This window comes from Electrophorus electricus, chromosome 11 (genome assembly GCF_041902795.1).
Source record: "Electrophorus electricus isolate QZ-2024a chromosome 11, ASM4190279v1, whole genome shotgun sequence".
Taxonomy (NCBI): Eukaryota; Metazoa; Chordata; class Actinopteri; order Gymnotiformes; family Gymnotidae; genus Electrophorus; species Electrophorus electricus.
Genome location: NC_137507.1, coordinates 4,147,459 through 4,174,790, shown reverse-complemented (window position 1 = coordinate 4,174,790; position 27,332 = coordinate 4,147,459). Strand labels below are relative to the sequence as shown.

Below are 27,332 nucleotides of genomic sequence, written 5' to 3'. Positions count from 1 at the left end.
GAAATAACAACATTCTGGGTTCCTTAAATGCTCTCTAAAAACTTCACGAATGCTATTGATGGGGTATAAAGCCTTTCGATTTTGGTTCGAGATATCAAATCATTATCAGTTCAGCATAGTGTTACTGTTAACCAACAATGAGATGTGTAATTTCTGTTGTGCTAATTATTGGTCACCCCACAGTGTCAATCTGGGAGAGTGAAGGAGAGTGTGTTCCTCTTTTGGGGGTATGTGAAGCTAGCCAGCACCACCTTCAGAGCCGCTGCTTTTGTGATATTATTTGGTAGATGAAGGCACCTGGAGGGAGCTGGCAGACTTCCAGGAATGCTGGCACATGTCCAGGAGAGCTGGCAGACATCCAGAAGTGCCAAGCACCACTGTGAGAGACAACTTCCAAACAGGTATTTCCACTGTTTAATGTTTATCTGCATTACTCTCAGTGGTATATATCCAGACCTTGCCACCATCATGTATTACACTGGGCAAACCTTTTTTTGTTTGTTTCATACACTAAAATATGTGGACCATATAGTACTTTTTAATGCTAAATAAAAAACTGTTTTAAGAATTTTTCTATCATGTATGGTTTTTAAGTGACAGGACAATTAAATTTTATATTGATTATATATTGTTTATTAAATAAGACTGTCACTACACTTATATACAAGCTTACTTGCATGTCTTTCACCTATATTTGGCCTCAGGAACATCCCTCTTCTGTGTCCAGCAGTTGTCTGGCAACACAGAGGAGACTTCTTTTTCATACTATACATACAGAGTACGCTGTGACGTCTCAGAGGCTCCCTGAGACATCAGCGTCCCTCTGCTCTGCTGTCACCAAACCTGTGTAATGGTATAACAGCACCAACATACTCCATGTCCACCGGCCCAGAGCTTCTGCATCACTCATCTACACAGGAAAAGTCATTTCCAAAAGCTTGACGAAATGAGCACGTCTTCAGACTAGACGTAAAAACCGAGACGGTGTTTGAAACCAGAACGCTGATTGTATTCTAAAAGCTCTGTGTGGAACTGCTCTTCTCCCCGCTGTAACATAATTCCAGGTACTAATAGATAACCAGCACCCTGTGGTCCAAGTCAATGTGATAATAATAGGAAATAATAGGACATCATTTAACTTAGGTACTAAGGAGCAAGGCCATTCAGAGCTTTGTATTTGAGTTACAAAATTTCACAGGCAGACAGTGTAATGTAATAATATCAGACTAATATGGTCAAATGTTCTGGTTCTTGTAAGGAGTCTAGCTGCTCAATTCTGGACTATCTTGGTACCGCCTTTCCAGATTATGACTTAATGCCATACAAGTGTACTGGAACCAAAAAATATTGGTTATTGGGAAATTCTGGACCTATTTGGATTTAGCCTGCAAAAATACATAATAAACCCATATTTTATTTGGAAGCAAAATCATTGTTGACTAGTGTAATCAGTTACTATTTACTTATTGTCCATGTCTTATGTAATCACATAATACACATTGTACACATACATGCAGAGGATATGATAATAATGTGGACATTGATTTTGACATTGACTACAGAAAAAGCTCCATTAATTCATTATACTATCAACAGCAATGAATATAAGGAATACTGCTTGAAGAAAATTACAGCCTAAGGTGTAGCGTTCATCACACTTGCATCATCAGTAGATGCCAACACATGACACGTCTTGGTTTGAATTGTGAGAAGGGAAGCCTGCAGTGGTGCTCTCTGTCATTCTGCGCGTGGCCAAGGTGCGCAGGGCCCAGAGCCCCTCCCGATGAGCCATGCTGAGCAAGGCGTCTGAGCTCAGCTAGGCCGCCTCGGGCAGGCCGGGGCCGACGCTCTGGCGTGGCAGTGGCGAGGGTACGAGCGACCCCGCCGCATTAACATCTCCGCGGGGGACTGTCCCTGCCACCAGCCGTCATCTGCAGAGTCATGCAGGAGGTGTCATATCTACGAACTGGCCTTGAGCAACGCCTGGAGGCACAGGATACGGGTGCGCATACACACGCACACATACACACATACACATGCACACACACACACACACACACACACACACACACACACACACACACACACGCACACAGTGCACACAATGCAAAAAAACACATCTGATGCTGCACACCTCTGGCAGCCTGATGAATGACTGTTGCCCTGGACAGACTAGAACTTCCTTATCACGGGGCGTCTCAGCCTGCAGAACCTCCTGGCAGGGGGTGTGGGAGAGCTTTGGCAGTATAGCTAATCCACGATGGATGGATACAAATTGGTTTATTTTCGTCACATGACTTGACATTTCCAGGCGTTTTCTTTCCATTATCACCTCCCTCTCATCTTTGCCTGCCTTAATAAGAGGGAACATCCCATTATCGCTTGAGCAATCTGGGTAACTACACTTTAACCATCTTCCTCAATTATCACTTGCAAGACTTTAATCGAGGGGGGTAGCAGATATCAGAGGGTGTGTGGAGGACTTTGGCAGAAAGAGTAGCACTGGCTGCCACACTTTTTCTAAACCACATTCCTTGGGGGCTGAGCTTACTGCAGTTCATTGTCGTGCTTCACCAAAAGGGCCCCGGTGATCTGGCGCCTGCTTCTCTCCTGATTATCTGAAAGCATGTGCACATCCGTATTCAGCCATCCGGCTTTCCGGAGTGACACTCGGTGCACTATGCCACACACCTCAGTGATAACCTAATTGCGGCTTGGCGCATCCATCTCTGGCACGCTGGGGAGAGCAGCATCAAACGTTGCCCCAGGAGAGCGTGGGTGGTGCGGTGCATGGTGGGGATCGATGATGGACAGGTTGAGAGTGAAGATGGGAGATGAGAAGCAAACAAACACAGGATTTAATTATCTCAGATGTGAGAGAGCATGACTAAGACAATATGGGGTCTGTCATGACCTGGTGTCACTGGCTCGAATCACGCTCCGTAAACTTAACGACGGTGGCCTAGCAATATCTGCAGGGGTGCGACTGAAGGATGCACGTACCTGGAACTGCACAGCAATATAACATTTCTGAGTAAACTGCTGGTCACTATGTCAGATGAAGCAATCATTGAGCCGTAAATTCTTGCTGTGTCTTGGTTGAGAGACTGACAGCATTGTTCACATCCTTGCATGAGTTCATAGGTCATCGGGGAGGAGGATTTCAAGTAACACGTCACAGGAGTTGTGAAGCTAGGGAGGAAAATCTAACAAATTCTGACATGCTAGGCTTTTTTTTGGGGTGTTGTGGGGTGTCTAAGATGCCACAACATCGTTCTTCGATTGTCACAGTACAAGATGTCTCATTACCGATGCTCATATTTGAGATCAGAGCTGGAAATTTGTCAGCTATGACAAAACTGCCTCAAAATTGGATTGGACAGTCTAATCCTGGAATAGGGCTTTGGTGGTTGAAACTGAATATATAAATAAATAAAATAATATAATTTAAAAAAAGAACTCCAACTGAATAATTAGTCTGGTTGACTTGCTATCTGAGACTACTTAATAATAATAGCAAAATGGAAATTAGTTCAGCTCTGGCTTTCCTGAAGAGAAAATACTCAAGCCTGGCCCAAGAATGACTATGAGATCTATCATGATGCCCACTGCAGACAGTTTCCAGGTGAAAACCTTGGACGACCTTGGTTAAAACTAGTTCACTAAATTTTAATGTGATATACGGTTCCTGTCCACCACTGCCCTGAGTATCGCGGTGGCTGACTAGCCCATAACACCCCCCTCCCCCGTCCACAGAGAGCTCTTCATTTTATTGATGTGCACATGTTTCCAGCTGGCATATCTAACCCAGTTTAGGAGCCCTTGTGCTCTGAAGTTGCGTAAGACGGCTCTGTTCAGCAGGAGTACACGTGGAATTCAGCACCCCTGCCTCCTGTTTCATTAACCTCAGTGAAGTACTAAAACCTTAAGTGCCATAAAACACACTAAAGTTAAAAAGAATTTAAAAAAGCAAACAGGAGGTGGGTAGCATTGGGCACATTAGCTCATTGTTAAATGAAACTGTGTTTAAGGGAAGCCTTAAATGGCAACATTGCATTGGTTAATAACTTTTGAGCCAAGGAAAATTACAGTCCTATCAATAGGATTTCAGTGTTATCTGAAGGGAGATAGTAACTAAATGTGAGTATATGACAACTAAAACAAAACCACATGGCATGGTTGTCATAGAAACCACAATGCCAGAGGGGGAAATGGTGACATGGAATTAAATGATCTGTTCTGCATGTGCACATCTGCTTTTCATTTTTACATTCATTCACTTACTTTAGCTTCTATGCACCTTCTTTTGTTCTTGATGAATAAATATTCAACTAGATTCAATACAAATGTATTTGTATAAACTCCCTCATAACTAGAGAAGGAACCTCGGTGAGAACCGAGGCTCAGAAGGGGGTTCCCCATCATCCTCTGGTTGACACCAGATGGCAAACTAACAACAGAAAATCATTAGGCAGAAATATTGAAATTAATCAGAAAGAACCGGTACATAGAAATCCACAGGGTCCACACAGAACACATCCAAACACAGTCCAGCAGCAGTGCAGAGGGAGGCGCTAAAGGGCTGTTCACTAAAGTCTTCATGACACCAGGCATTACTTTTCAATCTCATCAGGAGGTTAAGTGGCACGTGCAATTGAGCCTATCAGGCACAGCTGGAGGGTCAGCGGTACATGCAGATGAGCCTATCAGGCACAGCTGGAGGGTCAGCGGTACATGCAGATAAGCCTATCAGGCACAGCTGGAGGGTCAGTGGAACATGCTGGAGGTTCCACAGTGGACACACTGGTCCATAGGGTACACAAACAGGAACTCTTCATGGTCAAACTTGCATCAGCAGCTGACGTGAGAGGAGGGAAGTTTTATAGCTCAGCAAATGCCAACAGCTAAGTTTGGAAATGCAGTGAACAAAAATATTGGATTAACAGAGTGCAGCAGTGCTTGTGGCAATCCTGTTTAAACTAAAAAGAGAGAGCCAGAAGGTAGCAGAGGCACGAGGGATCCCCGAGTCATCAGCATCCCTCAGCTATCAACACACTCGTGTGATTGTGTGAGAGAGCGACGGGCAGCACCAAGGTACTCCAGGTCCACCTACCCCAAGATACTGCATCACTCATCTACACAGGAAAAGTCATTTCCAAAAACCTGACAAAATGAGTTTTCAGCCTAGACATAAAAACCGAGACGGTGCTTGAAACCAGAACGCTGATTGTATTCTAAAAGCTCTGTGTGGAACTGCTCTTCTCCTCGCCGTAACATAATTCCAGGTACTAATAGATAACCAGCACCCTGTGGTCCAAGTCGATGTGATAATAATAGGAAATAATAGGACATCATTTAACTTAGGTACTAAGGAGCAAGGCCATTCAGAGCTTTATATTTGAGTTACAAAATTTCACAGGCTGACAGTGTAATGTAATAATATCAGACTAATGTGGTCAAACTTTTTGGTTCTTGTAAGGAGTCTAGCTGCCACATTTTCGACAACATGAAGCTTTTTTTAAACTCATGCTGGAACATCCTATTAGCTTAAAGTAGAAAAAGGATGTGCATTGCATGTGCAATGGAGGACAGGCCAGTATATCTTGGACATAAAAACCAAGGTTTTGCACAGTTGTATTCGGTGGCACCTGGCAGATGTCGAGGAGTGCTGCCAGTTGTCCAGGAGTACTGGTAGACATCTAACCCTAAACCCAAAAAAGCTATAAAGATTTAACATTTATTAAAGCTGTTTCTATCAGCTTTAGAACCAAGAAGAAGGACACATGCTTTGTCTGGGTTTAGTAGGATGAAGTTATCTGACATCCATGCTTTTGTATCTTTTACACAGTATTCAGTCTTATTAAGTTGAAGTATACAGTTTGGATTAGATATACTGTTATACACAACCATGTGCCAACAGCATAGTAGTGGAAGCTAATCCCTCATTTATAGTGGCATAAATAGGGCAAAAAATAGAGGCCTGAGCACAGAACCCTGATCGACGACTTATTTTATTTTTACCTGAACAGATGCTTCACTATTTACATTTACAAACCGATAGTGAGCAGTTATGTAAGATCTGAACCAAGATAGGGCTTATCTTGTGACCCCCAACAGGGATTTCTAGCCTGTTTAGTATGATAGTGTTATCTATTGTGTCAAATGCTGCATTCAGATAAAGCAGAACAGGGAGAGTTCTGTAACGTTGTTACAGATGACAAGTAAAAGGTCAATTGTTATCATCACTAATGCTGTCTGTGATATGGCCCAAATCCTGACTGAAATATTTAATATATAAGAGTCTTATGCAACTGCAATCCTAGCTCTTGCAAATAAATCTATAAGGGCTCACAGGGGTTGAGATTAGTTATTTTAGTTATTAGTTATTAGTTATTTAGTTATTAGTTATTAGTTATTTTAGTTATTAGTTATTTTTGGGGTAGAGGCTATAGGTTATAGGTATAAACCTATAGCCAGGTTTTTGGTATATAGCCAACCAAAAGAAGAGTGTAGTGTTACAATAGCCTTGATTATTTCTGCTACCATTTCTTTAAATAACCTTTTATAACTGAATCAAGGAGGCATGTAAAATTTTATGGCATTCAGCTGATGCCTTTATCCAAAGCAAGTTATAATTAGGACTGAGTACAAATTGAGGGTCAAGAGCCTTACTCTGGTCTCAAGCACCTGAACCACTGAGCTGCCACTGCCCTGAGTTCAAGTAGTAATTTAAATTAACTCCAATCAGCTCTATTTTTTGAAGTGAAGTAAAACATTCTAACTGCTCTGCTACTGTATATGCACAGTGTCTACATCAGTTGTGGAAGGTATCAGATTTGTCAGGTTTACATTTACATGGGCTATTTCTGCTGCAGACTGCTGAAAAGAAATATAAATATCCAACTGTGAATATGTGAGAAAATCTAATTAGACTTTAAGTTGCTTAAAGATTGGTCACTTGAAGAAAAATATGGGACTAACACTATAACTGATTTGTTCAAAACCCACACAAAGAACTGCTCCCTTCAGACATAATATCTCTGATCTAAAACTTTTATCTCCCTACTTTTTCTGTGTGTGGCCTTCCACCTGTTGAGCTCAACAGTGGACCATCACAGCTGAAAATCGCTGCTTTACCACAGCACACACACCTCTAAATCTGATTGGTTTCTGTAAAGGGTTCATCGTTTCATGTGACTGTGAACCCAATAGATAAACAAGCCCTGGGTCACAACCCACATCCTAGAAAAGGCACGCAGGTCCCTAAAAGTAATTACCCCCTGAATCTACACAGAAAAGCCATGTGACATCTACGGGGCAATAATGAAATGGGCAATTATGTAGTTCATTATTTTTAATGCTGGCTGCCATGTTGAACAGGGGCGTGGAGAATCTTCCAGCAGGAGCTTCTGTGCCATAAACGTAGTCATCAAAGGCAGCTTGGGAAATTACTGCACACAAGCTATGCCCATGCTGTATGACTCATCATGGTTTGATTCCCCGAGCAATTTATGCAGACGGGATGAAATACATTTGACATTGTGGGACTCGTCCAAGGTCTATTTTTGTGGTAACTAGCACATCTGAGACAGAGCCAAACAAAAGGAGGATAAAGGCGGGTATAAAAGAAAAATGCACTGTGCTCAGCCATCTTGGCAGGGGTGAGTAGCGCTCTGTCTGTCTCTCTCTCTCTCTCACACACACACACACACACACACACACACACACACACACACACACACACTGTGGCGGTGCAAACAGATTGGTTGTTTTCTTATTCACAGTTCCCTTGGCTGTTTTGCCTTGAGTGAATCTTAGTGTCTGTATGCTTCTGTACATATAGGATTTTTCTCTCCCCGAGATCATGCCTCACGATGCCTTGGTGTATAATTAAAGGATTACTTGAGTGAGAAGCATACTGATACTTTTTTTTTTAGCCACTGATTCGATGTATTCATGCGGTCTGCCACACACTTCTGCCTCAAGTCTTGCTCATTATTGCTGGGCTCCCATTATATTCTGCTGCAGAAACTTGGATTTTGTAGCCTTCAGTTTTGCTGAATAATCCCTGCAAGGGTCAGCATGAAAGGATTGAGGTGAGAGTGCTAGCTGTTCCCACAAAGCAAAGCCACAAAGATTCATTAGCTAGGCAGAAACTACTGAACATCGCCATTTATGATCGACGGGCAAAGAAAGAATGTAAATAAATAAAAGATTCATATGAATCTGGCAAAGCTCAAATTAGGCGTGTATGTCCAACCGTTAATGCAACGATTCTCTGCTTTTGTGAACTGTGCCATTCAAATCGTGTTTAATAAGAGACAGGTAAACTCCATCAGTGAAGACCAACAACACAAAAGCCCGCAAAGCATTTCATTCCACTTCGTGGAGAGCAGATGTCAGGAGCACATATATGAACTTCACATAGTTAATTAACAACAAAGAGTCCAGTCCTTACAGAAGTATTCAGATACTAGTCTCTCCTTTCCACTGAACTGAACAGTGAGCGCTCTCAAACCGGTGCCTTGCTGCCTCTGTGTGTTCTGTATTCACAGATGCAGGGTTGGTTGGGCTCATTGTGCGAATGTCAACATATGGTCATATGTCACGATGCCAGTGCTGCATTATTTATTTATTTGTTTGTTTGTTTTTGAAATAACACACGTACCACCAGAGGAAGTCTGGTCATTCTTCAGGGCTCGTTTTTCGAAGAGCAAAGAGAAGGAAAATATGCTTGGCAGATCTGAGACGACACCTTTGTTGAAGTGAGAATAGTGCCATGCCAATTCGGCACACTGAAACGTGTCCCAAACAGATCTCCACTCATTTCATATCAAGATCACAGTGTAAAAGATAGTCAGCAAACAGAGAAGAAACAGCCACATTTTCCTGTCATCACATGAACGGGTAAATTACTGTGAAAGAGGATGTGGTAATCCCATCTACAGTGCCAGATTTAGCCGCCAAACGTGCATTTATCCTTAGCGTACTGTAATTCATGAATGAGTGCGCTCTTGTTAGTGCCATTTGGGAGACGCTTTATTGACCAATTTAAATCTCACGCTGATAGCTGCATTCGTGCCGTTGTCGATTGCTAATTGCATTGCGCCTCCTTCTAAATTAAGTCAGAAACAGGAATAAAATGTGGCATTTAATTACGGTATGCTTCAAAAAGGCAGAGCATTCACAGGATAAAGACTCCCTGCTGATTAGGTGTGATTGTTGAACAGGTCTGAATAGTGCTGCATTGTCTTTCTATTCTGCTGGGAGTCAAGATCGCTCTGTGACAACTCGCTCTCTGTGAGGATTTGTTCTTGCACTTGACAACCGAGAGTACACAGCCACCACAAAGGCATCTGTCTCCACCCCCACACCCCCACCTTAAATTCCCCCACCTTAACAAATTCCATTGATTTGCCAATCATATATGTAAGTGGTAAGTGGCCTATATGATCAATGAGGAGTCGTTAAATTTAGCCAAGTACATGAGAATATGATAACATTTGACATAACACTGACATAAACTCACTGGCCTTACCATAACATGATGTTTTGGTCTTAAATCGTGAGACAAATGGGGGAAAAAGCTGTAACTGCACTTGTCTTTGGCTTCAAGTGGTGTGAATAATTGTAAATCCATACTTTTAGAAGCTTTTTTCATAGCTGGATGCACAATAATGATGATTTGATATGTCAGTTTGATGATTTGGGCCTCTGATGTGCTGCACGTGATTCGCAGTGGGCTGAATGCGCACGTAGAGCCCATTTCAGGAAAGACACTAATCATCAGAATAGATCATCGCCATCAGTACCAGCCATCGTCGTTAACAAAATGGCTTTCCCTTCCCCATAAACAAAAACATCCAATTCTCCATCATGGCCATTAAGCTGGCAAGGGGAGAGGATTCCAACTCTCTGGATCAAATCCGCTGTGGGTAGATTTGATTTGCTGAAGCGATGAATGAACAATAGTCCTCCCTTAGCTGTAAGAAACACGGGGTAAAATTGAAGTGTATTCCCCTCAGGTGTCCTCGAGCAGGGAGAGAAAGGAATAGTGGGGGTTATAAGCACTGTGCATGTCAAACAGTGTTGTGAGCAGCAGAGCCACGAGGAACACCTACATCCATGCAAAAAGACAAAAGAATGCCTCGCCTACATTCTCCAACTGACAACACCTGACCCAAGTGGAACCAGGAACATTATAATGACTGTGTGCAAGTGTAGGTACCGAATAGGTAAACTGTTAATGGGTATACCAGACAAAAAATGCTATTCAAAGGTTTCTAAATTTACATTTGTATGTTGTTTGATACACACTTATCAGTCATTTTATTAAGAAAACACCTTTCAGGTGCATTTCATACCGGTTACAGACTGTATCCCAGCTGCCGGCATCAGATGTCAGCCACTCTACCCTATTCAGCTTCTGATCACAGAATTGATACGGGATTAACAGCTCGTGCAGCTTCAAGAGGCGCTACAGTATTGCTGGAGTGTCAATGTCACTTCTGCGTTGACAGTGGGTCACAGCCGAAAAATATCCAGCCAACAGTGATGCTGCACTCAGAAACTGTACATCCATTAGGCTACATTAAGTCTTTCTTTTATCATTCAAGGTTAAAGTACTCGACTAGTAATCAGAAGTTGCCCCATCGCCTCCAAGATGCCACTGTTGGACCCCTGAGTACTCAGGCATAATTGGAAGTCACTCTGGATAAAAGCATCAGCCAAATGCCATAAATATAAGCAAATATAAATTCAATGTTTTTATGTAAGTCTATTGCAATATACAATTATACTGTGCATTCTCTAAAAAACAACAACAAACATTTTCTGCATGTTTTAGTGGTTAAAATTGATTTCAGCTGCATTGGAAAGCGATGTATCCCTACCAATAATATTCGAATGAGTACAGAACAGTGCAATTGTCCCAGGCAAGTTCTAAGATTACCTGTGTGCTTTATCAGGTTTTTACCAGATGGTAATAAAACTGCTGTTCGATCTTGTTTAATATCCAGTGAAAGCTTAATGGAGGTAGTTTTATTTTTTTGCTGTATCTTAGGACATATTTCAGAAACAAAGCAAGAAAACCATCAAAAAATATCAATAGAGAAACAAAAAATCATTGAATTTATCAAAAATGTTTTTTTTTTTTTGGTGGGTGGAGGGGGAATGTTGACATTTTTTCAATTCATTTTTATTGAATTTTTATTTAAATCACACATGCACTTCCATTCAACTTTTGTTGCCATACAATGCTGTTGAAGGCCTCGGTGTCCACTGCTCTAATTAAGCTCTTCCTAAGACTTTTTCCCCCCCATTTAGGCTTTTCTTACATCTTCAGCATCAAAAACAAGACCTCCGCTCACAGAGGTGAGTCACATTAATCTAACACGCAAGTAAAAGACGCTAACACAAAAACACCAGTAAGGGTAATTATGAAAAACAGATATTAGCCAGGAATCCGAATAATGAGATCAGACTAATTGTTAGCCATGTCGAACTTCTTAACTACCGCACACTACTACAGCAACATTGTATTGCCAGCATTCAGACGAATATGGTTCAGTAGCCTATTAGCCTTTGACAGCAACATTAGCCCAAAACACAATTAACAAAGCAATAGAACCAATAAAGCTAACGTTGGCAATAATGAAAACCAGATATTAGGTGTGTAGGCTATCATGCGAATTGATGTATATTAGCTTCCAGTAACTGTTACTCATCAGCATTTTTGGTCCATTTTGGCTCATTTTAACCGAACAAATGTTTTATTTCGGGTGCTACGATTTGCTAACATCTGTCTACAAATAAAGGAACTGAGCAGTCCCCACTTTTCTCTTACAACTCGCTCGTATTTTGGCTGACCTTCTTCACCAAGGACTTCCTTTCCCTCAGTAATGAGGAGTTATCAGTGCTGCCACGCCAGGCAATTAGCCACCAAACGCACAGAGTGGCTTGGTCAGTACGCCAGTGAAACTGTGAGGTGAAAATGAAGAGCAAAGGTGTAATTATTATCATAATAATTACATTTGTTAATTACATGTCAGACTCTTGAATACCAATTAAAGATGAGATAGTCCTTAGCGAGGGGGGAGAAGTCTTCTCGCCATCTGCCTCACGTGTAGGCCATGTTAGAAACACTGTTCTGCCTTCTAGTAGTGGCGTTACAGGAGCCACAGCAGCTGCATGGTGTGGTTTAATGCGGCCTGACCACACAGCCAGAAACAACCACGGGCTGATGAATTATTCAGCAAAGGGAGCCTTAGTTCTTATCACACTATGGTAATATGTAGAGCCGAGACTCTCTCGTATTCATCTTAGCTGGGCCAATTATAATGTTCATATATGCTATTAAGAAAGCAGACACAAACAAACAAACAAACAAGCAAAGGGGTTGTGACTCATAGGCTAAGAACTGTGATTCTGGCACAGTGTTAATTTAAGAGTGTCAATTTACTCACGACTACCTCTGCAAGAAGCAGCTTCGCACAGCTCTGGGAGCAGATCTGGCAACTAACAAAGGCATGCGTCCTTGCCACCTTTCCAAAAACAAAAGGCTTGCATGACATTCAAGCCCAGACGATTTTACCGTCTCTTTCACAACTGAATAGACGTTTCAGCCGTCGGCGCGTATTCAACTTCATGGCCACCCGGAGATGACTGGGAAGCGCAGGTGACCCGATAGAGCACAATACCGACCCTCTTTTTGGAGACTTCCAAAAAATAATGACGTGCTGCACGCCAGCTCTTTTCAGAGCTGCTTGTGTTGAGGATCCAAGGTTTATGATCATTTCCAGTACTGCAGTAACATTAAAGCAGCTTTCTGCCTTCTTTGTACCCATGCTGCAGGACTCCAGGCGAATTGATCAGGACCAGACTGCAAACACAGACTTTTCACAGTTGATTTATAAGTCCCAGCAAAGTAATAAAAGCTGCCCACTGAAGCATTTGAATCCAATTATCTTTTACAGAATGCCGTTGTTATCCAATTAAAACTCTTCCAGCTCTTGAGAATTATAATAAGTTATTTTCCTGGATTTTGACAACGATGATTTATGTTAAATTGCATGCCCTCTGACCTTGGAAACAATCTGTGTGCAATGCGTGTGGAAAAGCAATGCAGAAAATGTGTACCTGGGACTTTGGGATAGTTATTGGCAACTGTGAAGAAAACAATGGCTGCAAACTTAAGAAATGTACAGTTTTAACTCACAGTCACCTGCAAAATATTCAGAGTGCGAACCGATACTGTGATAAACTCACAACGTTTGCCTTCTGCTGAGAAAACGTAAATATACAATAGAGTTACTTACTCTGGAATCATGAACTTTATTAAGCAATAGAAAATAATAAAATAGACAACAGGGAAAATAGTTTCTTTTGTCAGTCCTCAGTTTTTCTCAGTTTTGTGCATTTTCTTTGAAAAACAGCTTTTACTTTCTCCCACTAGTAGAACCCAGGTATTTTTAAAAAAACAAAACAAAACAAAACAAAAAACAATAGTCAAAGTAATCCCACAGCAAATTTGGACCAAAAAAAAGAAGAAAAAAAGCCTTCTGTGCTGTACCATCCAAACATTGATGAGGAAAAGAGGACACAATGTTGAGCTCATAAACACACTGCCACTATAAGGTGTGCTGACTGACCCCCTCTTTGAGAAGTCTGGCGAGTGTGTGCACGTCAGGGCCCCAGTCAGTGGCTTCAGTAGGGTCCGCTTCCAACCGGGGCCCAGGCAGGTCTAGTGAGCTGATGGACCCCGCAGGCGAGCCCTGCCCCTCGTACGCGTACGTCTGCAGGGAGTCGTACGGTGGTCCACTTGTGTCCTGGTCGGCCTCCACCACCTTCATCTGGATCACCTCATGGATGTCCTGAATGGGCAGTGTGATGGAGGGGCTGAGGCTGTCCCCGCCCACCGCCCGCCAAGCCTCGGACTGCGGCTCCCTCCTCCTCCTGGCCTCCGCGGCGGCGGCGGCTGCCGGGTGGCGCAGCGCCGCGATGTCGAAGGCCTCGGTGTCCGCCTCGCCGCCTCCCTCGTCGTCGTACGTCACTACGTTCTCCCGCACGTCCTCCTCGGAGATGATCAGCGCCTCTTTTTTGCTTTTTTTGCTCCGCAGGGTTACAAACAGGACCACGATAGCTGCCAAGAGACAAGCCACATCATTAAAACAGCATTAGCCCAACCCAAGGAGCAGTAAGACCTCTGTTATGCAATCATTGCTGTTAGCCACATTAGAATTTCTGGTTAAAGTACTTATTATTACTATTGTACACAGTTATGGCAATGTTGTATGCCAGCATGCAGATGTTTACAATGCAAGGGGCTACAATTAGCCTTTGACATTAGAAGACACTTGAGGCAAAGGCTTGTCTGTAGAAATGATTGCATAATTGCTCATCTGTTGATGTAAAATCAATTATACTGTGTCTCCCCATTAATCTTAAAAGTGGCTGATGGGCTATTCAGAAGCAAACAGTGAATTATTAATTCTTCCCTATAGCACCGAGACTGGTGCCAAGTCACATTGTGTCTCTTGCTCTGGAGCTGTGCTGTTCATACGCTTTGTCTTATGTTCTTCACTGGCAGCGGTGCTTGGGAGAAAAGTGGACCTATCACAAACATACAAACCTTCTATCTGGACTAATTGTATCCCAATTTGGTTCTGACCCAAAAGGACAAGCCCATTTCCAAGAGCATTTGCACAGTATTCTGGTAGGTGTATCATTTACACTTCTGTACCTGTTGTGTAAAACCACAATGCTTTCTGGAAAGACCAAACCTGTTTGGAAAGGCAGGATTCTCTCTGGAGAGGCTTCTATATTTGGCTGTGTTAGACATGCTGAGAAGACATGCTGCGGGGTGGGACCTTATCCCCCACTGAGCTTTCTAACAGCATAACTTTAGGTGTAGTACGAGATGAGGAACAGCTCTAAGGACAGTATATACAAGCCATCTCCTTCATGAGCATGTCAGTAAGGATCATATAGACCCCATGATGCTGAAAATAAGGTTCTCACATTTCATATTCCCTTACTTTTACCTATCACAAGAAACCATGTCATCTGCAGTTTTAACAAATTTTTACACTGCCTGGAAGACATATACTTTATACGGTATTTTGACACTCTCAAAGGCAACCCCCCCCCCCCCCCCAACTTCTAAGCACCTTAAGGCAAAACTTGAGGCAATGGTTATCAGTGTAAACTCTGAGGCCCTTTGGCATGAGTTTTTTATGTTCTCCCTGCACACCCCAACTCAATCCATCCTTAAGGCTTGCCTTGAAGAAGACCTAACAGGGTCTATTCAGTGTGGTAGAACAAGGCATGATGCTGGAATGTCACACTTCTCGGTCGTCAGGTCCACAGATAGAGTCAGTACCACCAACGTGGACAGCGTCAAAGCATACAAACAGATAAAAGACTGGAGGAACCCTACACAAATGCCTGGCAAAACGGAGGCACAGCTGCACCTAATCAGGACTCTGAGAACTGGTGGAGGATCAATAAGGTGAAGGCTCCCTTACATCCCTCTCTCCTTCTTTACTCATTTCTTCTCGGATGGCAGCACATCACAGGAGATCACATTAAACTGCAGTGAACAGAACTGGGCGTGATGCAAATGCCATAAGAATTCATAATCACACAGAACACTGGAAACCTTGGATTGGCTGAAAAATTGCTGGGTTCACATTACAGCATGGATAAATGAGATGTTAATAACTTTTAACATTTTATCAAATGTTAAATGTCCCCATTTTTTGGGATCATACACAATACCCCCCCCCCCCACCGCCGCCCTCTTACCCAAGAGGATGAGGATGCAGAGCAGGATGGCGATGAGGGCTCCTGTGCTGAGGCCAGCCGAGGAGAGGAAGGCCTGGGCCTGGCAGGTGGGTGCTCGCAGGCCTCGCTGGCATGGGCACACGCGCAGTGTTAGGGTGCTGGTGCTGCTCAGCTGTGGCTCGCCCCCGTCCCGCACCACCACGGCTAGCCGATGGAGCTCCTGCTCGGCCTGGCTGAAGCCCCAGCGGCGTGCCACGATGCTGGCGCTGCTGTCTGAGAGAGAGGAGGACAGAGAGCAGATGGCAAAGTTACTCCCACCCAGGGCTTGTCCCGGGATTTGCTCGGCAGGGATCCGCGCACCTCGGCCTGGCCAAGTTCACTTGTGGGAATACTGGGAGCGGTGTCGAATGCTACAGCCAGTCGACTGAAATGCAGAGTGTGCACTCTCGCGTCGAGGCTCGGGGAAACCATGTTTTACGACTTTGTTTGTAGCAGCATGGCTCTAAAGGATCAGGCTCTATTTCAGGAGTCGCACGGGCCCATCCGGATTCATGTAGTTTTGACGCGGGTACTTGATTCACCAGTCATTTGTTGTTTCTTTGAAGCAGAAGACATAACCCAGTGTTAGGCAAGCGGCCGGCCATCATCTCATGCAGAGGCAGGAATGTCATGCTTTATTACCTCCCCATGCCCCCAACTTATCCCGTTCTGCACGATGTTGTGCAAATCTTGTTTTTTAATTCTCTCTTTCTTTCTCTGTGTCTCACTCCCTCTCTCTCTTTCTCTCTCCCTCTCTACCTGCAGAGCCCTGTAGTGTATGCACAAGCACAATCGGCTCCTTCGCTATGCAGATTTCGGTCTCCATGGAGCAGGAAAGCACAGCACGTGCCCAAGCCCTGGGGCAGAGAGGGAGACCGGCAGGGAGGGAGGGGCGCATCACTACAGAGCTGTCCCTGCCTCCTTCTGCCTGTCAACTGCTGTGTGCACATACACAGGTGCACACACACACACATGCACACACACACACACACCCCAGGGGAGGCCTCCGCATCATCACCGTCGTTATCATCCACGACTTCCTTCCACAGTCCCTAAGCCACATCGCAAGCTACCATGTAATCGAATTCAAGGATATAGTACCAGTTGGGGGAATGTATAAGAATATTGCTGGTATGGTCGGATCTGAAGGCATCAAGTTCACGCTCATAGAGTTTATGGTGAAATGCAGTTGGGTTTTAAATTTCTCTTTACAAGTAAAGAAAATGCTCATCACAAGTAAAGTGTAAACAAATAGCTCACTTTTATCTGCCTGCAGGCAATCTGCAGTGTACCTGCACACACGCACACACACACATACACAACACACACACGTCCTTATTCTGATGTGCATAAACAGTGTGCATCTCCTGAAAATAAGCACATTTTGTTAATTACTCCAACGATGCAACGCTCACAGCAGGTCTTTCATTGAGATGACAGTAAATCATAAACACATTTCCTGAAATCACCATGGGAACCAAGCATGCATAAACTGCAGATGCTATTAAACTTTGCTGTGCAGTGTGTGGCCCGGCAAAGAGCCTGTATCCATAGTTCTGGTCCTGACAACACTTAGGCTAATGTAAGAGTTAAAAGGGGGAAGTCAACACAACAGACGAAGCTTAAGCTACCCAGAGCAGAAAAAGTACCACAAAGTTTGGTGGCTTGGAAGGAACATTCTACATAAAAAAGCCCATACAACATTTGAGGCCTCTGAACGGTACAATATTTCTGGTTTAGTCCAGTTCAAACTTGACTAATGTAGACTATCCAACTTTTGAACAACATTTATGCCACAGCACGTAAGCAAGCACGTATTCAAACATGCTCAAGCCCTTCCTTTGAATTCTTCTAGGGGGAACTACAATCCAATTTGTTCCACAATCTCCCTTGCCTTGTGCCCACGAGCAGTTCCATTCACTGCAGTGGCGTGAGCGCCAAGGAGGACGCCTTTGGAAACTGAACGCAACAGAGCTTACCCTTCTACCCATTCGCCCAATGACAGCAAAGTCCTGGCCAATCAGAGCCACCCTGTGTGGCCAATCGGGTCAGGCCACACAAGCTGGATCTGAGAGACTGACAGCCCCTCCTCTTCCCACCCCCCGCAGCATGTAAACTCCTCCATAATGACCCATCCATGGAGACATTGTTTATACGGAGCCCTACAGCTCCGCCAACAGAGCTCCGAGCTCTCAGGGTCTCCCAGCATCTGTTTCTAACCTCCGTGATTGTGCCACTAAGCCAGTCGACCTCGAGCCCTGACATCTTCCAAAGCAGCTGCCTGTTTTGTGGGAGATGAATCATTATGGCCTGACCATCTCCAGCAGACAGCCTTGAGCGAATACAGACACAGACCTGGTTTCCTGGGCAACTGCAACGCTGGCCTCTCTCTGATATTAGACAAGTGCGGCTGGGAGGGAGGAGGTAGAAAACGAACAAGATCTGTGTGACAACATGCAATGCTAAAAATGTTTGTCTTGAGGCACTGGCAGTTTGCTTGGAGCAAACATCATGGTATCAGTTCTCACAAGGCAATTTCCATTATCAGGGCATGAGTGAAGAGCTCTTGTAGACCTTATGGGGTACCACTGAGAATATCACGACATATGGACTGCCAATTTTTGCTTTGCTAACGATAATGCAGATATCATTTAAAAGGAACTTTTCTTTTCTTGATTGTTTAAGAATATTTCTTGCTCAATCAGAAAAAGGAAAATTTACTTTATGCAGCATTTATGCATAATTTGTTCAAAATATAATAAAATGACTGCGAGATGAAGTTAGGCCTGCATTTTGTTGCAAACATTATTAACCCATACATCAAATGTGCCAGGTGATCACACAGGCATGAAAAATGGACTGCAAAAAGCTGTAATCCCTTGGGTTTGTAATGCCAGTAACAGCTGATTTCTGCAAACAGAATCTATTTGGTTTTATACATATATAGTGGTCACGCTGTCCCTCAGAGTAACACGCAAAACATCCAATTGTACCTTCGTTGTCCTTCAGTGTGAAATTATGGTTGGCTGGCATGTTGGCCGGCAAGGCAAAGGAGAAGCGTCCATTGGCAAAATTGTCCTTGTCTGTAGCCCTGATGGTCTGTATGACCTGCACAATGAGAAACAGATAGATAGATAGATGGGCAGCACACGAGCAAACATGAGATAAAGAAGAAGCAGAATTCTATTATACATTTTCCCACTCTATCCCTCTTTCTAATCCCGTAGTCTCCTTATTGCATGACCCGCTCCGCTCTTTGCCCTGATGTCGGAAGGGCGTGCGCTCCTGACTGCTGCCTCCACGGTGCATGCACGCAGCAGTCGGCTACAGCAGGACTCCCGCAGCCCAGGAGGCAGACACACGCTGCCCTGGAGTGGCCGTGACGCTTTGTCAGCTTGTTAACCTAATTGGCTACTGCTAACGGATCAGCAGCGCGTGGGGAAGAGCCTCATGCCCAGGATGGGGGCAATTATAGAAGCTCTTCACCTGTCCATGCGGGAAGATTCCCAGGAAGAGGGAAGGAGGCATGGCTTGGGCTCATGCTGGAGCTGGGCCCGCTTAGATGCCCTTGCGGGCTGTGCCGCGGTGCTCTTCGCACTTCTGACGTGGGACCCAGAATGTGGCAGACTCTCCTGTCTTGTCGACTGCTACTGTCACAGCTACCTGGCCCACCGATATCCTTGTTTCTCTTGTCATCTTGCGCTGTCACAGTGTGGAGTAAGGGAGTCAAAATAAAAGAGAATTTCCCAAGTGTTTTGAATTGGAGCGGAATACATTTATTTAAAATTGTTGCTATGTGCCCTAAAAAAAAAAAAGCGTGCTAAACAAAGCAATGCTTTATATCCCATAATTACAGACTCTTTTTTATCTGTAGGAGAAACAGGTGAATGATTCTCCCTGTGGAAGTCTGACCTGGTTATAAACCTGCTGGGCATTCTCGCTGCAGAGCAGAGAGATTCCTCCAGGATCCAGACATGCATTGTCCAGCCTGTGTTTGGCTTATCTTCTGTGTTTAGCCATCTCCATTCGAGGGAGAAACGACGGCGGCCAAGAACTCGGGGGGGCAGTGCAACGTGAGACCGGAACAGCCGCGCTCCGTCACGCATGGGGCCGAGTGGAAGGGGCCTATGATTAACATTTGCCACAAGCCTGGCACCAGCGGGCCCTGACGTGGGCCACTATCTCCTCCAGAAGACATCCGTTTATGCTGAATAATTTATGGGTTCAAGAGGCACGGAGGCCTGCAGAACCACAGATAAAGCCGACCCTGATGGTGTCAAACATATCATAAAGGGAGTATGTGTGTGTGTGTGTGTGTGTGTGCAGCAGGAAGCCTGGGGAAACAGAATTAAACAGTAGACAGGTAGAGTGTTTGAGGTGCAGTGAATACTGAGATAGTGAGAGGTAGAAGAAAGGAACTGTCAGAGAAGAAAAATGGAACAAAAAAAAAAAGAAAAGAAAACTTGGAACGAGATCGGACAGACGAAGTTCCCAGTTGCTCAGAGGCTAGATGAAACCTCAGTGTGTGACAGTGGGAAATGTAATAGGCCTAGGTGAGATGCATTAAAAAGAAAAGACTTTATTAAAAAAAAGAGCGACTGTGGAAAGATCGCTAACCTGGCCAGCCTTCGAACTCTCGCATACAATGATGTCATTGTCAGTGGGAATATAGGGCGTGTTGTCATTGACATCCAAGACTTGGACCGTGACTAGGACAGAGCTCTCAAGGTTGGGATTCTCTGAAAAATACACAAACAAGACACATATATAAAACTATGTCAGAGAACCTAAAATCTGGAGGTAAATGTTCTAGAAGTCTGCAGGCATGAAAGGTACTAATGTATTGGGGTTCAACAATGCATTTTTTGGATTATTAGAATGATCGTTTCAAACAAAGTTTTTAATAATTTCTGTTCAACAGTTTTGGGGAACGTGGACATTGTACACAGGAACCGAAAGATATGTGTAGTAGTGAGGAATTAGTGAATGTCTGGTTGATTTACACATTGATAAAGTTTTGAAACATTAAAGACGCTCTCTAGCATCAACTATAATAATCTGTTGACAGCAGTCTTCCTCTACATTCCTACTGCGAAAGGACACACCCTTTATACAATATTTCCATGGAAAGCCAATTCAATGTACACACAAATGGTGCAGGAGGAATATTTTTGGGTGGAGTCCATTAAGTTTTGGGCCGAACAAAAAGTCCTTAGCACAGCATGACAAAAGCGCTGAGAAACATCGCCCTCAGCAGAAAAGGTCAAATGCTGACATTCCGAACAAATGTACTAATGACTGTGTGAATTTTAGTATTTAGACCATAAATCAATTTTTAATCTAACTAAATTCCATTACACCTTATAGATGAAATTTAACCCCAGAGTTCAACTTTAAACAGTGTTTTGACAGCCTCTGATGGTAATCTTAACCTTTACTAATTTAAACAATTCTGGATCTGAGGCAGTTATCACTGTGCATTGCTGTGAGGGCACGGTGCAACCCATGTGTGAGTCTCTCTTAGCCTGAAATGCTGCCGGACCCAGCTGACGCCGGCCCCTGGGGCTTTACATATGAATTCAGCGGCTTAAGTCTACAAAAAATAGAAAGCACTGGTTTAGAGCAGGGTGGAAAAGCAGAGATTCACAGTGCTATTTGAATGTAAATTCCATGAATATTTCATCAAAGCGCTCTCTCTATGAACACATTCAGGTAAACCTGAACGGCTTAGCATTTTCCATCCTAAATTCTATCTCCATCGAGCTGATTTCTGAAGAGCCGATAACTGATTCTGAAAAAAAAAGAGATGAATATCAATGAAAACTATGAGACTGTCGATACTGATCTCTAAACATATGCAGATTGCTAAAGGTGATTGATCACGGCACTGTGTTAGCTGGTGCTATCAATGCGCCCCTTCAACTCATTAGCCAAACACCTTTACGCAAAATGGGATAAAGAGAAGGGTAATTGCTTAGACAAGCACCGGTTGAAAAAAAACAACAACACACACACAAAATGGCAAGAGAAAATCAATTTGCCCTGTCCACCTCGATTACGCTGCCACATTACCTACCGCCACAACATCAATCCCATAATGCATCACTCCTTCAAACAGTCATTTGCTTTAGTCAATAACTGTGATTCTAACTGAATTTGCCTGGAGATGAATGCTCGCTTCAAATATCAGATTGACATTGGTAAGATTTTTTTCTCATGTGCAGCTTTTATTCACAATCCGACATACATGACTGATTGGCATGGAATCCTGGGTAGAGTGTTACTTACCAACCTCTGAAGCCTTAACGGTGATGTTATGCCAGGGCACCAACTCCCGGTCCAGGCTGGCGGTAGTTGTGATGAGCCCGCTGTTGGCATTGATACTGAAAAGCCCTTCTCCATTTGCGCTGCTGTCAATGGAATACCTGGAATTAGAGGAGAGAATAGCTTGGACTGGGTGGATCATAACTCTGACACGCAAAAAGGGGGTATGCATAAACAACTTATTCGAGCACCTTTTTTTTTTTTGAAAGTGAGTAAATGTAACAATTCATTTTGGAGTAAAGGCATTTTGTAGTAAAAGATGGAGGAGACCTTGAGTGCGCTATTTAAATAGTTTAAAGACGTGCGGTAAAAGAAAATGTAAGCCAGGCTAATGCACTGAAATGAGATCCACATGACAGGCCTCTTTTCATCAGTTCCTTCCTTTTCATTTTTCTTCTTTTTCAACCCATAAATTAGCTGAAACCCATTCCCTGATTAATGCTTCGAGCATTGTGCTGTAAGTCTACCTTGGTGTGCGTGACGGCAGCACCTGATTCGGTTCATGAAGGGCTTGGTAATGAGGTGGTAATTTGAACATAGAGTGTAACAGCAGGGAAAACACTAAACTGCACTGCGTGTGCCCCTCAGGAGGTGGATCGAGAACTATCGCTCTAAATGTCTGTCAAGGCATTCAAAGGGATTGACTGTGTCACCTTTCTAAAGATGTGCTGTGCGTGTTTGATGCTAAACTGCACTTTAGCAAAATTAAGGACAAATACAAGATAAGCAATTAAAAAGCCATGTGTCACAGTTGTTGGCGTACTTGAATATCGAGTGGGTTGTCTGTGGCTCTCACCTGACATTGCCCCTAGCGTTGTCGGGATCTTGTGCCGTCACCATGCCGACGTGGGTGCCGGCCAGCGCGTTCTCGTACACATCCATGATGTAATAGTCCATGGTGAAGACGGGAGCTTCGTCCACGTCCCCGACGATGATCTTGAGGGTGGTGGTGTCCCGGAATGGACCGAGGTGGGAGAACCGGGGGTCGAGGTGCGTGTTCTCCCCCTCGATGCTTAGGGAGTAGGCTTTCTTCTTCTCATAATCCAGAGGCTGCAAGAACCACAGATAGCAAAAAACGACCTTCAACTGCAGAGAAGAGACGATGTTTCAGTCTTTCTCTGTCAGAGTGGGGGATCCGGCTGACTGAACATCACGCGTCCGCTTGACTGCAGGACCTCGAATCTGCCTGCAGTCATTCTGGTGCGCTTACGGTTTGTTTTATTTTAGGTGGGCGGCAGAACACTTTTACAGACCTTTCCGAGAGAGATGATCCCCTCTCTCTTGTCGCTGTCGGTGGCGATGGAAAACATGGCTGCCCCGTCCTCATTAGTGATTCGGTATGCCATCTCTGCATTGACGCCGAGGTCATCATCGTTGGCTTTGATTTTACCCACAGCTTTCCCGACCTGAGCCGACTCCGGCACGTACAGCTGGTAGTTCTCTGAAACAGAACACAAGCTTTCAGAACTAATGTGTTCGAATTACCCATCTCAAAGCATAGGCACAAAGAGCACAGTACAAAGGATGAGAATAAGCTCATTTTCCTCAACCCTCTACATGCAGCAGTAAATGGCTATTTCTGCCTTTTCATCTATTTTCTTTTAGCAATGGAATATCAGTGCTATTGTTGTGCCTGTATTGATTGCAAAAAGAATATGACCTCACAAGTCCAAAAAACCCCAAAAAAATCATCATTTGAATAATGCCAAAAATGCACAGCAGTATTTTATGATTTGAATCCTGTGCCAAATGTATGTCTACTCTCTTTTGGCTGTCACGCTACCCCTAGCAGCTATGGCGGTAGGCTCACACGTCTTTGATGGTCGACACAGAGAACTCAACTTGCTCATGCAGCTAAATTTTTCTCAGCCAAATGGTGATATGCATGTTTGGCAGTATTAAATGTGCTTCCTTTGGAAACTTTACATTACCCATACAGACAAGGGAGTCTTTACCACCGGGGTGACCGACAGAACAGTATCTGATTATGGTAGATTAAAATTTTCAGCTTTGTTGCTGCAGGAGACCAAATCACGAAAGAGATTTTTCATTTGTAAAGATTATTTCATACAAAACGTTAAAGCTGCTAACATGCGAGAGTGGAGTTGCTGGCTCGGTCGCCCATGACTGAGCTGCACTGACTCAGTTGCATCTGCTTTTTTACTTCTCGCTAGCAGAGTGATCATCTTAGGCTGAAGCACTCATTTCAAAAGAGCGAGGAAACGGTCACGCACTTTGAGGAAACCTTGGTGGATTGTCGTTGACGTCAGTCAGGGTAATGTTGACTGTGGTGGATCCAGACAGACCCCCCACAGAGCCGGCCATGTCTTTGGCTTGGACGATGATAGAGTACATTTCTCTGGTCTCTCTGTCCATGTTGGCCAGTGCTGTCCTAATGACACCTAGGAAAAAGGAGGAGAAATTCAATGCACAAGGGGTTTTGGTCAAAAATACTTTACCATGCAGTAACGTTGAATGTGATTTTTTTGTACCCTTCATTTTTATTCCATATGTGCTCTTTGAACTATTACTGTTGTGAACCAAAAGTACCAATGCATACCAATGCAGAGTTGTGTCACAACATTGCGTCATGGCACAACACTCCACATTATGCTGAAAATCCCTTGTTCGCACTGAACAAAGGCTCCTTTCAACCATGGTCTCAGAGCCAGTGGTCTACTTCTACTGGAACTATCAGCGCATTAGCTGACCTCGCCCAGAGTGGCATCGCATTAACATGGAACGCATGACCCCTCACCTCTGTTCACTGCCGTGTGCTCGGGGGAGTCAAGCTTAAACACAGAAGAGCAACTTTTTGCACCTGCCGACCCCGGGACCTCCGTGACAGAAAGCTTTTATAACCTCCGGAGGGTGGGGTGGGGGGGGGGGGAGCAGGTCTCGGGGTCTTCTCCGAAAAAGACTTCTATTCCCACATTTGCAGTGACTTTTTATGCAGTCCCATGCAAATCAATAGGCAGCTTTGGTCTCTTTGGTCTTTGGAAAAAGCTCTCAAATGTTGTGGCTGCCGAGGGGCATGACCACATCCACGCGATCAGAGTAGGAGCTGTCACCTCAAAGGATAAAACAGAATACACATCTAGTGTATTGACATTGAATGCTATTTGGCTTTGCACTATTGATCAAATTACCTTTATCTGTCTGGCTTTGTGCAGCAGGCTGTAATAATCACAAGGAGAGGAAAAATAGAAAATGAATCCTAAAACAGCATAAATATAAAAGGGACCGCTGAGTGAGAACAATGAAACCCAGGACTGGAGGAGCGGCATACATGCATTTTACACAAAATAGAATAAAAATCTATTTTATTGATCAGGTAAGATAGAGCTACGAGAAGCTTGACTTAGCAGTTGCTCAGATTACACATGGTACAAGCATACTTTAAATAAGGAATAGTAATAGTATATTATAAGACAAACAGCTAGTTTAACATAAGAAAGTGATAAGTGTGTCAACACAGTATACATAGATGGGGGCTGGTGGTACAAATCTATGAAATACGTAGCCAAAGTCAAGAATATTGTACTTTAGTGGTGGTGTGAAGAATGGCAAGTGTGAATTGCATTAATATTTAGTGCCTATAAAGTATTTAGACAATGCTATATACAATAAACAATGCTTTAGTCAGCATTGTATGGTTGGTGATTTTTTTTTCGATTAGCTATTGAGGAAGATTGCCGCTTTGGGGAAGAAACTGTTCCTGTTTCTTGTATTTTTTGTTTTTGTTTTGATGGACCAATATCTGCTGTCTGAAATTCAAGGCTAGAAAACCCAGTGGGTGGGATGAGTGAAGGATGTCACTGATCTTCACTGCTGTCTCTTTTTGATAGGGTGTTATAGGTGCCTTTGACGGAGGAGTGCAGCCAATAATCTATCCTGCAGCCCGAATGATGCACTACAGTTCAGTCCTGCTGCCGTTTGGACTCAGTCACGCAAAGCTGTGACAGCTTGGCTTGTAGGAGCTGGAGGATTACTGGATTAACTGCAGAGCTGGCACTGATGAAGAAACCTGAGATATGGGAGCCCAAGCAGTCTAGGTGCGGTAGGACATGCTCGTGATCACACCGATAAAAACCTGTCGGCTCTCTATGCAAACTGCGGAGACTCCCGTCAGGGGCCAGTAGTGGTTTATAGACAGGGAAGTGCAGATCATTCCAAAGTCTGATTACTGAAGTCAGGATGAGTGGTCTGAAAGATTGTTGACTTGATGTTCTTGACTTGTTTTTACTGGAATGTGGTGATAGTGACACTTCCGTGAGAGGCAGAGGGCCAAAAATTGACTGAAGATATCAACTCAACATGGTGCTAGTTGATGTGGCAGATGCTTCAGGAGGAGAGACGATTTAACTCTCATTTGCATATCCAAGATGGAGCAGACGGAACAGTTGTGGGCGGAGGGCTGGTCGAGAATAATGTGAAAGGTGGGAGGCAGAACTGCAGTCATCTGGAGTTAGGCCATTGAACTCTGGAGTAGAACTTTTCAAGAACAATTAACTTTTTTTTTTTTACGTTGTTGATTTGCTGCTGCTTTTCCTAGCTAAGGATGGGTAATTGAATAATTGGCAGATCATTAGCTGTTCTAATTCATTGACTAATTGATTATTGACTGTTGTAATTCTCTTCTATGGGTAATACCAAATTGTAAAGGTCCTCATTTCTGCTCTGGTATGCATGTTCCTTTGTCTGAAAAAGCTGCCCAAGTTTAATGTGTCACCGGGTTTATTATTATTATATCTTGGCTTCATATATTACTCATTAGTTTATTCACAAAAACTGATGTACAACATTTATTTTGGTCTCTTTTGGTGCTCTGAATACATCCCATTTGGCAGTGTTAAATAAGCTCTGTAGTTCATCTATGGTTTAGTTCATTCATTTTTCAATGGTGGAATCAGACTGTCAGTTTTTAGTTGCTACCTATATGCCAGAGTAAGATAAAACACACTCTGGTTGGAAATGTACCAGAGCTCCAGGAGGGGGAGGATGATATGTATGCTTGATCACAGTATAGCAATGATCAATCATGTCAAGTAATGTGTTGTTTACATTTTGCACTTTCTTTGCTTAGCAATGCATTATTAAAATTATCCCAATGTGATGAGTAAGAGGTTTATGTATTATAACTCCAGGTTGGCAAAGCTTTTTTTTTTTTTTTTCTGTAGCACAAT

At 43.6% G+C, this 27,332-nt stretch overlaps 1 protein-coding gene across 4 annotated transcripts in view; it reads right to left on the bottom strand.

Moving 5' to 3' along the window:
* Nucleotides 1-12,985: 12,985 nt before the first annotated feature.
* LOC113571986 (cadherin-18-like) overlaps nucleotides 12,986-27,332 on the bottom strand; it is a 71,383-nt gene continuing 57,036 nt past the window's right edge. For 2 of the 4 annotated variants that reach the window (XM_081723471.1, XM_081723469.1), the window contains exons 5-12: nucleotides 24,381-24,548; nucleotides 23,400-23,587; nucleotides 22,943-23,196; nucleotides 22,111-22,247; nucleotides 20,440-20,561; nucleotides 18,816-18,930; nucleotides 15,805-16,056; nucleotides 12,986-14,140 (exon numbers count right to left, since the gene is read on the bottom strand). In XM_081723471.1, the coding sequence (XP_081579597.1) occupies nucleotides 13,629-14,140; nucleotides 15,805-16,056; nucleotides 18,816-18,930; nucleotides 20,440-20,561; nucleotides 22,111-22,247; nucleotides 22,943-23,196; nucleotides 23,400-23,587; nucleotides 24,381-24,548 (1,748 nt within the window). In that variant the 3' untranslated portion in view covers nucleotides 12,986-13,628. Of the gene's footprint in view, nucleotides 14,141-15,804; nucleotides 16,057-18,815; nucleotides 18,931-20,439; nucleotides 20,562-22,110; nucleotides 22,248-22,942; nucleotides 23,197-23,399; nucleotides 23,588-24,380; nucleotides 24,549-24,638; nucleotides 24,700-27,332 lie in introns of those variants that run through there. The other 2 variants (XM_027001227.3, XM_081723472.1) reach the window with 2 other exon arrangements.